We start from the raw sequence: 13,065 nt of genomic DNA on the forward strand, positions 1-13,065 counted from the left end.
GGAGAGAAAGAGGGAGAGAGAGACAAGGAGAAATAAAGAGGGAGGGAAATAGAGGGAGAAAGGGAGATATAGAGAGAGGGAGAGAAAGAGGGAGAGAGAGAAGGAGAAAGAAATAGGGAGGGAGAAAAAGGGAGAGAGAGAAATAAAGAGGGAGAGAAAGAGGGAGAGAGAGAAGGAGAAAGGGAGGGAAATGGAGAGAGAGAAAGAGGGAGAAAGAGGGAAAGAGGGAGAGAGGGAGAAATAGAGAGGGAAAGAGGGAGAGAGAGAAAGAGGGAGAGACGAGAAAGAAAGAGGGAGGGAAATAGAGGGAGAGAGAGAAAGGGAGAAATAGAGGGAACGAGAGAAAGAGAGAGAGAGGAGAGAGAAAGAGGGAGGGGGGAGAGAGAGGGAGAGAAAGAGGGAGAGAAATTAAATTAGTAACATGATTGTTAAGTGAATCTGGTTTCCCCACTAACTTTGCTTGTCAGAAGGTTGCAAAAGGCGATCACATGACCCTGGAACAATGTGACCATCATAAATATGAATCGATTGCCAAGCATCCGAATGTAAATCACATGATGCTGCAACGGTCATAAGTGTGAAAAATGGTCATAAGTCACTTTTTTCAGTGCCATCGTAACTTTGAACAGTCACTAAGTGAATTGTAAGTCAAAGACTACCTGTACTTTATCATCATTTTTTTTCCTTTTTTTTTTTTTGGTCAAGTTTTTGACACCTTGCTGGGCGCCTGGTGGTACTCGGACATTGCCTTGTCCTAAAAGTGGTACAAGGGATGAAAAGGTTGAAAAGCCCTGTCTGTATGAAAGGAGTTTTCCTAAAGCGTCACTGTTGGAGAAATAACTAAACCACTAATATGGCTTTTTTTCTTTCCTCTCACATAATATTTTGACAGCTGAGTCATTCTTTTCCTGCTTTCCTGTCTCTGGTTGATGCAGTTGCCTGCCACCTCCTGTCCCGCCCGTTGGAAAACACAAGTTTATTTTAATGTGGTTTCTTTAGAATTCAAATCAAACACTCCTCATTAGAGTTTTGTGTGCATATTTTCTGCCATCTACTGGTGAATCCTCAGTCCTGCAGGTCAAACAATTAACCCTGTTTCCCCCATCTCATCTGAATCTTTTCTGGTTTCAGATACACCTATGAGGATTATAAGCAGACAGCAGATTGGCTCCTGAATAAAACCAAGCATCGGCCCCGAGTGGCTGTCATCTGCGGTTCAGGACTTGGGGGGCTGGCTGACCTTCTAAAGGACCAAGTCGTGTTTGAATACTCTGAGATACCCAACTTTCCCCAAAGCACAGGTAATGGGAGATGGCCAGGGAGTGTAATTGTCATGGAGAACACTGGGTGGTGCCATAAACCAACAGGATACAGAGAAGCTGCAATGCAACAAAATGGCCACCGGGGGCATCAGCACAATGTTTAACCTTTTCCTTCTCTTATTAAAGTTGTAGGCCACGCTGGGAAGCTGGTGTTTGGGAACTTGAGTGGGACGCCGACTGTAGTGATGAAAGGTCGATTCCATATGTACGAAGGCTACCCACTGTGGAAGGTGAGTTACTCCTCTCAGACCTGCAGGCATTTCAAAACTAAAGTGTTGATCCAATCATAATTTGAGCAACTGTGGAAAACCAATGAATTATAATAAAAGGACCAAGTGTTCTCTGAGCACACTCAAAGATACTTTTCAGTACTATTAGTCCAAAATTTAAAAAATGCAAAAGGAAGTCTCCAGGCAGGGTGAACTTAGGCCAGGCAGGTTCTCTCAGCTAATCTCCTTCAAAGGGATATATGTATGTATGAATGCATGCAAAAGCCAGTAGATCTTTGCAAGAGATACAGCTGCAAAATTTGTGACTTGTATTCTTGTGAAGAAAGGAAAAATACTTGGGGAATCGCCACATTCATCCTAGGGAAGTTCCAGGCCAGACTGGAATAATTTTAAACTAAATGGAGCAACGCCCTTTATAAACTCCTTTACTCTACCTAATGATGAACTTGTTCTTGCGTTTTTGCCTTCGACTCAACTTTAATTCACAAGAAGGTTTGAGGTTGTATATAGCTCAGTGGGCATTTAAGGTGGGTTTCCCTTACTTATTCCATCCAGGAGCTGCCTCGGAATGGGTGGAATTTGGTTTTGGTTTATTTATTTATTTATTTTATTAAATTTATATGCCGCCCTTCTCCCTAAGGATTCAGGGCGGCGCACACAATGAAAATTGAAAAACATAAAATAGAAAATTTTAAAAAGAATTAAACAATAAATACAATAATTATATGACAATTTAAAAACCAGTAAAAAGCCAATTAAGACCGTAGTCGGTCCAGGCTCGCTTGTTGGAACAACCACGTCTTCAGGTCACAGCGGAAGGACCGAAGTAGCATCAATCTCAGTAGCATCAATCCAGCTTCAGGCTTCAGTGAAACATTGTTCAGCCTCCTCAAATGTTTTTCCCTCTTCAACTGTTGCTCGATCGTCAGCAGACGTATAGTTGTTAATGCCTTCAGAGAGTGGCTGATCATTGGTGTAAATATTACAAAGAGTTGGAGCCAATGTACTACCTTGTGGTAAGCCGTTCCTTTGGCTCCTGCATCTACTTCACCTTCCTTGGAACGCCACCCAAAAAAATATGATTCTGAAGCAGATTCCTGACGATATCATAAACTTTTCCTTTTTTCGGCCTTCTAAGATTGATGGTATTATATGCAGCCATGAAATCTATGAATACTGCTCCTGTTATATTGCTCCGAAGAGCTGACAACTTATTTCACTGGTGGAAAAAGAGCAGAGACAGATTCTTGAATTCTATAAAGCGGAACGTTTAAGTGCCTCCAAGCCAAGGGGGTGTGTCTTTCTTTGTTAAGTGTTTAGATACTGTAAAACAGTGCCCTTCCAAAGGAGACTACAGATGATTGCAGGTAAAATTCGGACAGATGGATCCCTTGCTTTTCTTAGAGCCGTCAGAAAACTGGAGACGAGCTTCCTGTATCTTGCCCTCGCTCCATGCCATAACACCCCTTCAGGATCTTCCTTTGTTTTCTGCTCCCAGGTGACCTTCCCAGTTCGGATCTTCCATCTGATTGGTGTTGAAACCCTCATTGTCACCAATGCAGCAGGGGGGCTCAATCCTGCTTTCAAAGTCGGGGACATCATGATAATCCAAGACCACGTCAACATGCCTGGATTTTCTGGGCAAAACCCTTTGGCGGGACCGAACGATGAGAGGTAACGTGAGCTTCTTGCTTCGTTGGACTTCTGTGAGAGAGAAAGCAGTTTCTCCGTGGTTCTTTCAATGACTGCTTCCAGAGCAGTTTTGAAATTGGACTACAGATAGTCCCTGACTTACATCCACAGTTGGGACGAGGACTTCTGTCACTGTGGTGAAATGTAGCCTGGAATCCCAGGGGGGAGGGGCTACTTCTAAGGAGGCAATGAGACCGTGAGGGTTGAAATGTCTAGTAGGCAGGAAGAGAGCTAGCAAACAGACGATATCTATAAAGATAGTCCTCAACTTTCAACTATTTGTTTACTGATTGTTCAGATACGTTGTTTGTTGTTAGCTGTTAATCGTGTCCGACCCATCGCGACCCCATGGACAACGTTCCTCCAGGCCTTCCTGTCCTCTACCATCTTTTGGAGTCCATTTAAGCTCACGCCTACTGCTTCAGTGACTCCATCCAGCCACCTCATTCTCTGTCGTCCCTTCTTCTCTTGCCCTCAACCTTTCCCAGCATTAGGCTCTCCTCCAGTGAGTCCTTCCTTCTCATTAGGTGGCCAAAGTATTTGAGTTTTAACTTTAGGATCTGGCCTTCTAAAGAGCAGTCAGGGTTGATCTCCTCTAGGACTGACCGGTTTGAACGTCTTGCAGTCCAAGGGATTCATAGGAGTCTTCTCCAGTACCATAGTTCAAAGGCCTTATTTCAACGGTCCTAAAAAAAAAGGAGTTACCACCATTTTCCACACTTACAGCCGTTGCAGCATCCCTGTGGTCATGTGATCAAAATTAGGATGCTTGGCAAATGTCAAATATTTATGATGGTTCCAGTGTCCTGGGATCGTGTGATCACCTTTGGAATCTCTGTCAAGTAAAGTCTGGGGAAGCCAAATAGCAATTGCACTTAGACTTATAAACGGCTTCATAGTGTTTTACAGCCCTCTCTAAGTGGTAATACAGAGTCGGCCTATTGCCCCCAACAGTCTGGGACTTCATTTTGCCCATCTGGAAAGGATGGAAGGCTGAGTCGACCTGAGTCGTTCGGGATCGAACTCCTGGTAGTGAGCAGAGTTAATCTGTAATACTGCATTCTAACCATTGTGCCACCACAGATCAGATTTATTTCACAACTGTGTTGCTAACTAAACAACTGCAGCGATTCACTTAGCAACTGGCAAGAAAGATTGTAAAATGGGACAAAAGTCACTTAACAACTGTCGTGCTTAGGAATGGAAATTTCGGGCTGAAGTTTGGTTGTACGTTGAGGACTAGCTGTAGTTTTGCAAGTAGTTGCTTTATTCTGGCAAGATTCTGTCTGTGGAACAATAAAGAAACAACGCTGAAGTAACTCTACATATCGTTGTTGGTCCTGACATCAATCTTGCATCATCATCATCATTATCATCATCACGTTAGAAGGTACCTTGGAGGTCACCAAGTCCAACCCCCTGCTCAGGCAGGAAACCCTATACTATTCCAGACAAATGGCTGTCCAGTCTCTTCTTGAAATACTTCCAGTGTTGCAGCATTTACAACTTCTGGAGGCAGGTTGTTCCACTACTTAATTGTTCTAACTGTCAGGAAATTTCTCTTTAGTTCTAGGTTGCTTCTCTCCTTGATTAGTTTCCATCTGTTGCTTCTTGTCCTGCCTTCAAGCTCTTTGGAGAATACCTTGACTCCCTCTTCTTTGTGGCAGTCACTGAAATATTGGAACACTGCTATCATGTCACCCTTAGTGCTTCTTTTCATTAAACTGGACATACCCAATTCCAGCAACCGTTCCTTATATGTTTCAGCCTCCAGTCGCCTAATCATCTTTGTTGCTCTTCTCTGTACTCTTTCTAGAGTCTTAGACTAGAACAACTATATCTGTAGATATACTCTGTGAACTGCTAGGGAAGGTCAGTCTTAGCCCTCTTCCTTTCTGTCTACCAGACATTCCAAGCTCTGTTATCTCTTTGCCTTCTGAGAAGCATTCCCCTCCTAGGATTCCAGACTACATTCCACTACAGTCGCCAAGCGATGCAGAAGTGGACGGACTCATGTTCAATTTTACAATCTTTTCGCCATTTTTGTTAAATGAATCACAGTGTTAAGTGAATCTAGCTTCCTCCCCCACCCCCATTAACTTTGCTTGTTGGAAGCCCCATGGGAAAGCTCTCAACTGGTGATCATGTGACCCTGGGACACTGCAACGGTTGTAAAGACGTGCTCGTTGCCAAGCACTCACGTTTTGATCATGTGACTGTGGGGCCATTGCGACAGCCATAAGTGCGAAGGACCTGGTCATAATTCACATTTTTTAGGGTTGTCATAACTTCAAACAGTTGTTAAATGAATCATCATTAAGTCGAAGACGCTAGGGTCAGCTTTGCAGCATTAGGGCCATGTATTTTAGTTCAGGGTCCAAGGCTGCCTTCCCAGCCTTTACGAACGTTTCTGTCAGGACCCACCCCAATCCACGTCTTAGGAAAACAAAAACTCTTGGAGTCAGTTCTAGTCCAAAAGGAATTTTTACTAGGACATGTTTGGTCGTGGAAATACAAGACAGGACCTGGTATTGTTTTACAGATTGAAACTTTATAAAGAGTTCCCGGTTCAACCCCCCCCCCTTCCCTCAACCCCATTTGGTCAGCCCCCCCATCATTTACTTCGTGTCATCCCTTTCGTGGGAAAAAGGGAACTTCGGATCTTTACGGTTATTGCCTTCTTCCTTTACAGATTCAAATGGAGACACAGGCCAGATGCCTTCTTCCCTAACCCTCCCCTTTGTTCCCCCAGTTCAAAAGGTTTCCCTTGGTCTTTGAAATAACCCAAGGCAGGCTGAAACCACATCCGCTCCTCCTTCCTTAGGAGATGGCAGAATCCATGGGGCGGGGATAATGTTTTAAACATACATTTATGAATGTGATATAAATGGATTCTGACAATTTCTGATTTAAACAGAATTACGGGCGATTTTTCAGATGCAAACAAAGGGATACAATCCCACGACTCTCTTCAAATTTGCTTTTTTTTTTTCCAGGAGGCAACTGGACTTTCTTGTTTGTTTTTTTTTCTTTGAAGACCTTTCGCTTCTCTTCCCTGAACCTTTTTCAGCTCTGACTAGATGGTGGGGAGTGAAGTCAGCGCTGAAGAAGCTTCTTGGATGAGAAGCGAAAAGTCTCCAAAGGAGAAAAGAAAAAGAAAGTCCAGTTGCCTCCTGAAAAAATGCACCTTTGGGGCAACCATGACCTGGATGACTGAGAATCTCTGTAGACATTTAGCTACATGCCCTTTGGGATGAATCCCACGGCTCATTTTTCTCCATTCATTTCTGCAGGTTTGGTATTCGTTTTCCAGCCATGTCGGATGCCTACAATGAAGACTTGAGAAAACTGGCCGTTATGGTGGCTTCTGAAATGGGCTGCTCTGGCTGCATGAGGGAGGGGGTCTACTGCTCCGTGGGAGGCCCCAACTACGAGACCATCGCCGAGTGCCGTTTGCTGCAGAGGCTGGGCGTTGATGCCGTCGGTCAGTCAAGGACAGAGCTAAGGGGAAATGTTCCTCCTGGGGCATAGGTCAAACCAAGTCTTTCTCCATGCCAACTCCTGATGACCTGATTACTTTTCAGGCAAAAGTACAGAAGAAGATTGTCTTCTTTTGCAATATATATTTTTTTAAATCCGGACAGATTCTAAACTCTTTTCCAGGTCGGAGAACCTGGGGTGGCTGTATTTAGGAATCTCCTTCCTTATGTCACTGATAGTAAACTGGACAAAAGGCTGATTTCAGATATTAAAAGTACTTAAGAAAGCCGTGCAAGAGAAAGGGATCAGACGCTCCCAAGCTATTTTCCAAAGCTTCCCAAGCTATAGAACAGGCTGTGGACCGGTGCCGGTCCATGACCTGTTAGGAACAGGCCGCACAAGCAGCAGGTGAGCGAGCGAAGCTTCGTCTGCACACGTGCCAGATCTAGGTTGTATGCAAACCCTTCTCTCCCTTTCCTGGTCCATGGAAAAATTGTCTTCCATGAAACCAGTCCCTGGTACCAAAACGTTTGGAGACTGCTGCTATAGAGAACCCATTTCTTCTAGTGATTAAGGCACCAGGCTAGAAACTAGGAGACTGTGAGTTCTAATCCTGCCGTAGGCATGAAAAAACAGTTGGATGACCTCGGACCACTCTCCCTCTCAGCCCAACTCACCTCATAGACTTGCTTTTGTGGGGAACACAGGAGAAGGAAGGAGTACTGGTATGTTTGCTGCCGTGAGTTTAATTTTGAGAGGAGTTTGTCACGTTTCCGACGTATGGGCTTTTCAAGTGACTCTGAGGCATTGTTTACCTCAAAAGAATGTTATTGATTGACAGAGTTCTTGGTAGTCTCTGTGCTTGGTTGGGTTTTTTTTTGTTGCAGACATTTCATTACCAAACTAGGCAACACCATCAAAGCACAATACAACCAAGCTCAGAGACCACCACGAATCCCTCATTTCAACCCTGAGCTACAAACATTCTCCTCTATTGGTTATGTATGTTCTGTACCAGCCTGCTACCGGCCCTGCAGAAAAGGCAGGGACAACCCCTTTACAAACGGCAAGAGGCTGGAATTAAGCCTGCCAAATTTATTAAAATAAAACAGAGCAAAACAAGACACCAACCATGAAACAGGAGCTATGAAACAGGAACTATTCAAGCGGTTGCCTTCAGCAAACCAGCCCTCCCACGCATTCCCCTTTTATACAGTTCAGGGCGTGGCTTCTCTCTGCCTCCTTCCGAGGTGCCCCATTGCCTTCCTCTGTTTACTCCTGATTGACTGCCTCCTGCGTCGGGCGTCCTTGAACAGGGCCAGCTGTGGGTCATCTTCATCCACGCTGTCAGGCTCACACAGCTGGGTCTCCGTCGTGACCAGGTGGGAGGGGCCTGGCTGAGGGCTCTCATCAGCAAGCTCTTCAACACTCCCCTCCTCTGAGTCGTCCGACCCAACTGCCGAACCCACAGGCTGACCCTGAATCACAACAATGTATAGGTGGTCCTCTTCCTCCAGTTTGGCGGGGTGTTAAGAGAGCTATGTCCTCATCCTTCCCAATCCTCCTGAAAACTGATCCTCTAATGCAGAGGCCCCCAACCTTTTGAGCACCAGGGACCCCTTCCGTGGAGAGAGGTTTTTCTGCGGACCGGAGAGGGTGTGGTTTCATGTACTGCGTGTATCATGAGGATGGGGCTTTGCTTATTTGCGTGAACCAGTTTTTGGCATGCCGCGGCCCGGTGCCAGTCCATGGACCGGGGGTTGGGGACCCCTGCTCTAATGCTTTCCCCTTTTCTTCCCGCTTCCAGGCATGAGCACGGTCCCTGAAGTCATTGTGGCCCGTCACTGCGGCCTCCAGGTTTTTGGCTTCTCCCTTATCACCAACAAAGCCATTCTGGACTATGACACCAAAGAGAAGGCCAACCACGAAGAAGTCTTGGAAGCCAGCCGCCAGAGCGCCCGCACCCTTGAGAAGCTGGTCTCCATGATGGTGCAGCGCATCGAAAACAACAACAACCTAGCCTAGGGGCCGTCCAGCTCATGATTCCTCCACGTGACTTTGGGCAAGGAGAGAATACGCTTCTTATTAAATCCTGCTGCTAAGATTCCTGCTCTCAGGTGTGGCGCAGACATTTTGGTCTGGAAAGCTGCCAAGAGTGGAAGTAACATCCTTTTAATCCCGCCTACTGTCCACCTCTGACCAAGAAGCTCATTTTTTTTTGTCTGCCTGTTTTTTTGTCCTTCTGTGTATTGCTTCTGCATGTTGGTAGTTCATGTCCCATCTCATCTGTTTTTTCTGTAAAAGTCCTGCAGAAACTCCGTGGGAGCAGACTGTGTGAGAAATCACCGCATGTAGGCTTGTTTTACTTTAAAAACGGGGACGTGAGGAATCTAGAAGTCCTTTTAACCATTCTCTCATCAGCAACCTAGCAACAGCTGGCTGGTTTTTTTGTTTGTTTTTTACGGCACCATTTTGTTTCTCATTGCAGCTTTGGGTTCAGTTTTCTGAATCCTAAAATCCTTGTTGGAGGGGAGTCAAAAGACCGCCGAATTCAACCTGTTAGACGTTTGTTTTTTTTCCTGTGCTTGGGCATTTTGAACAGGGAGTCTTAATTGCTATGCAATAACTTGTCTGGCCTCTCATGCTTCCAATACGTGAAATATTGTTCACGGTAGTTCTTTCAAGTTTCGTTTGGTCTTTGCAGTTATCTGTTGAAGTTGCACATTAATCCCTTGATTAACCTTATTTCCAACCACACTTGTGATCCCGAGAAGCTACTGAATTGCTCAGAAGTTGAATCCACCATCTTCAGGCAATAAGCAGGCGAGATCATGTTCTCACGAAATGTAGATTGACAGTGATAAGTGAAAGTCAGGGTCTATGTCAAATTTAACTCACCTGGATGCACCTCCATATCAACTAGAATAAAAGACCCTTCTGCATATAAATTTAAGTACATCCTGTTTGGGTTAGAACTCTGAATTGCTAGCATCCTATGTGAGGGGATTTGTCTAACCTTGAATTTGGATCTCTTTTGTAAGGGTCTATGGAGATTCTCACATCATGGGATGTGGTGGCTCAGTGAGTTAAGACGCTGAGCTTGTCGATCAGAAGGTCGGCAGTTTGGCGGATAAAATCCCGAGTGCCGCGTAACAGAGTGAGCGCCTGTTACTCGTCCCAGCTTCTGCCAACCTAGCAGTTCAAAAGCACGTAAAAATGCAAGTAGAAAAATAGGGACCACTACGGTGGGAAGGTAACAGCGTTCCGTTCGCCTTTGACGTCTAGTCATGCCGGCCACGTGACCACGGAGACGTCCTCGGACAAGCGCTAGCTCTTCAGCTTTGAAACGGAGATGAGCACCGGCCCCTAGAGTCAGAAACGACTAGCACGCATGTGCAGGGGAACCTTTACCTTTACCTTATGGAGATTCTCAGTCATCCGGGTCATGGTTGCCTTTTTCAAAAGGCAACTGGACTTTGCTTTTTCTTGAAGACATTTTGCTTCTCACCCAAGAATATCCAGAACGGAAGAAGCTTCTTGAATGAGAAGCGAAACGTCTTCCAAGGAAAAACCAAGTCCAGTTGCCTTTTGAAAAAGCATCTTTGGGACTCTTCTGTAAGGAGAATTCTGTAAGAAGTAGACCGAGGCTTACTCATTTGTGTCTCATTGTCTTCTGTGAGATAGTCAGATGTTCCTGTTTAAGGGACTGCTGTGCCCAAGGAAAGTTGGCATCCTTGTGTGTTCTTCTCTTTTAGTTTCCCTTAGTTTCCACATCTGCCAGGTTCTCAGAGGCTGGGGGATTAAGTGTGGTTTTCCACTTCTCCTCTAACCAACAGTGTGATTGGATTGAATTGCTGGCTCACAGGGAGAAAGTCAATGCCCAGTTTTTGCAAGCAGCCAATGATCTTGGAAATTAAGTGACCCAGAACATCAGGAGCAAGCTTCATTCACATGCACCTCTATCCCAGAGATTCATTTGCACCTAGTTATTTCCAGGCGCGGGTAGAGGAGACCATCACCCCTCCCCTCTCGTATCTAAGAAAGGGGAATCCTCTGATTTGTTACTACTGTTAATCCATATCTTCTTAGCCTAATAATTCCGCCTGTTTGCAGGGGAAACGAGGCAAATGATGTCGCGTAGTGATGATGTCATCAGCCAGGTGTCTTGTTTGATATCATTGTGGCTTGTTTCGCGCTGGTGCTTGTTCTTGTTTGGAGCTCCTAGTGAGTCACCTAATGCATCTTCAGGTGAAGGCCTAGGTCTACAGCTCTAGTGGAAATGTCTTTGTTTTTCTAATGTGGTCCAAGGATTCAGTGGTTTTTTTTTTCCTGATTTAAGAAAGAAGCCAGTAATTCCCCAAATTTGTTAACATTCTGGGATGAATAACTCATTAGGCCCAGAGATGTTGGAGGGTATACCTACTACTGATGTGAAAATTTATGGCTCAGATTCTTGCAAAGACAAATGTGAAGACTGTAGGAGAAAAAAAACCAGTTGGGAAATAATTCTGGTGTGCTCTCATATTTTCCATAACAACGTGCAAAACTTAAAAGAGGTGGAATTTGTGCAAGAGAATGAGAGAGAGCATTTGCAACTTCAGTTCTGCATATCCAGTTTCCCTTTGAGGCACAGCTGCAAAATCCAGCTGAAAAGCTGGTTTAAAGAGAGACTTTCCAGGCACTGAAATCCAGTCCCCCGTATAGTCAGTTAACCTCTTCTGTGGGGGAAAGATACTATTCCAAAATACAGTTTTGATTTCTGCTGGTAAATCTTTCTCCCCCGTTTGCCTTTCTGAATCTCTTTTTTTCCTTTTCTCTCCATTCACCCTGGGCTCAAAAATAAGCTCTTGCCATTTTTCAAACCACGCTGAGGAATCAAACCAGGACCGAGAGGACATTGATGACGAATGCTGGATCACTAAGCCTGAATGTTTTCAAAATTAGACATAATGAATATATTTTTTTAGAGCATCCGCAATCTGCACTTTTTATTTTATTTAAACTACTGTAATGGAGGGCTCCCAGTTATTAATTATAATGTGACTGAATAAATAAAGTTAAGTTAGAATGAGAAGACCCATTGTGGTTTGTACCAATGTTCTTTGATGATGATGATGATGATGATGGAGGAGGAGGAAGAGGAATAATGATGATGATGATGATAATAATAATAATAATAATAATAATAATAATAATAATAATATAATGGTTGTGAGATTTCCCAAGCAATTTCTCTCCAGGCTTCCAAATCCTCCAACATTTCAGTTCAAGAAGAACTGAATAGGTAGCCCTTAACTTACAACCATTTGTTTAGCAACTGATTGAAGTTAGAAGAGCACAGAAAAAAGTGACTTATGACCATTTATTTTCCACACTTAACCATTCCAGCATTCCCATGGTCATGTGACCAAATGTCGAATGTAGCTCATATTTATGACGGTTTGCAGTGTCCCACAGGGTCATGTGATCATTTTTTGGCGACCTTCTGACCAGCAAAGTCAATGGGGAAGCCAAATTCACTTAACAACCTTGTTATTAACAAATGCAGAGATTCACTTAACAACTATGGTAACAAAGATTGTAAAATAGGGCTAAGCTTCCTTAACAACTGTTGCTTAGCAACATAAATTTTGCACTCAGTTGTGGTCGTACAACGAGGACTTCCTATATCTGAGAGCTTCAACTGCTTCCTCCTCCTGTTCTTGTAGCAAGGGATGTGTTAGTTCTCTCTTTCACATTGTACAACAATTCAGAAATTGCTTTTCGCTTCCCTTAGGTTTTCCCAGAGAGTTCTTTATTTTCTGCTGTTTTATTAACTTGGGAGATGCTAATCAGGATATAGGGATGCATAAGGAATCAGTTTAGAGGAAGCCAGGCCAGGTAGAGTCACACCTTTCCTACTTCAGATCCTGATTGGTAGATGTTTTCCCCACCTGTTGGCTGGTGAGGTAGGATGCTAAAGAATGAAACCTTGTTTAGAAGTCTACAAAAGCTGACATACTCTTCAATCAGAACACACCCATTCAACTGAGACTTGGCAAAGATCCATAGGTTGGCAAGGGGAATTAACATTTCATACCATCTGACTTGGATAGAGAGTAGAGTCTTATGAGATGCATTTGTAATTATAATCCTCTGATTTTGTGGCTAATAGATTGGTTTGTCCAACTTGTAAAATCAAACCCTGGCTTATACAATAGCAGTAGCACTTAGACTGGTGAAACGGTATATACCGCTTCACAGTGCTTTACAGCCCTCTCTAAGCGGTTTACAGATTCAGCATATTTTCCCCAACAATCCGGATCCTCCTTTTACCAACCTCAGAAGAATGGAAGGCTAAG

General features: G+C 44.2%; 1 protein-coding gene across 1 annotated transcript in view; it reads left to right on the plus strand.

Annotated features, from left to right (window-relative positions):
- The window catches only part of LOC308678364 (purine nucleoside phosphorylase-like), a 46,119-nt gene extending 34,328 nt beyond the window's left edge, over positions 1-11,791 (plus strand). The window contains exons 4-8 of the mRNA XM_081345503.1: positions 1,132-1,301; positions 1,449-1,552; positions 3,051-3,226; positions 6,538-6,728; positions 8,532-11,791. Of these exons, the coding sequence (XP_081201629.1) occupies positions 1,132-1,301; positions 1,449-1,552; positions 3,051-3,226; positions 6,538-6,728; positions 8,532-8,749 (859 nt within the window). The 3' untranslated portion in view covers positions 8,750-11,791. The remainder of the gene's footprint in view (positions 1-1,131; positions 1,302-1,448; positions 1,553-3,050; positions 3,227-6,537; positions 6,729-8,531) is intronic.
- Positions 11,792-13,065: the final 1,274 nt, after the last annotated feature.

This window comes from Vipera berus, assembly GCF_964194415.1.
Source record: "Vipera berus genome assembly, chromosome: Z".
NCBI lineage: Eukaryota > Metazoa > Chordata > Lepidosauria > Squamata > Viperidae > Vipera > Vipera berus.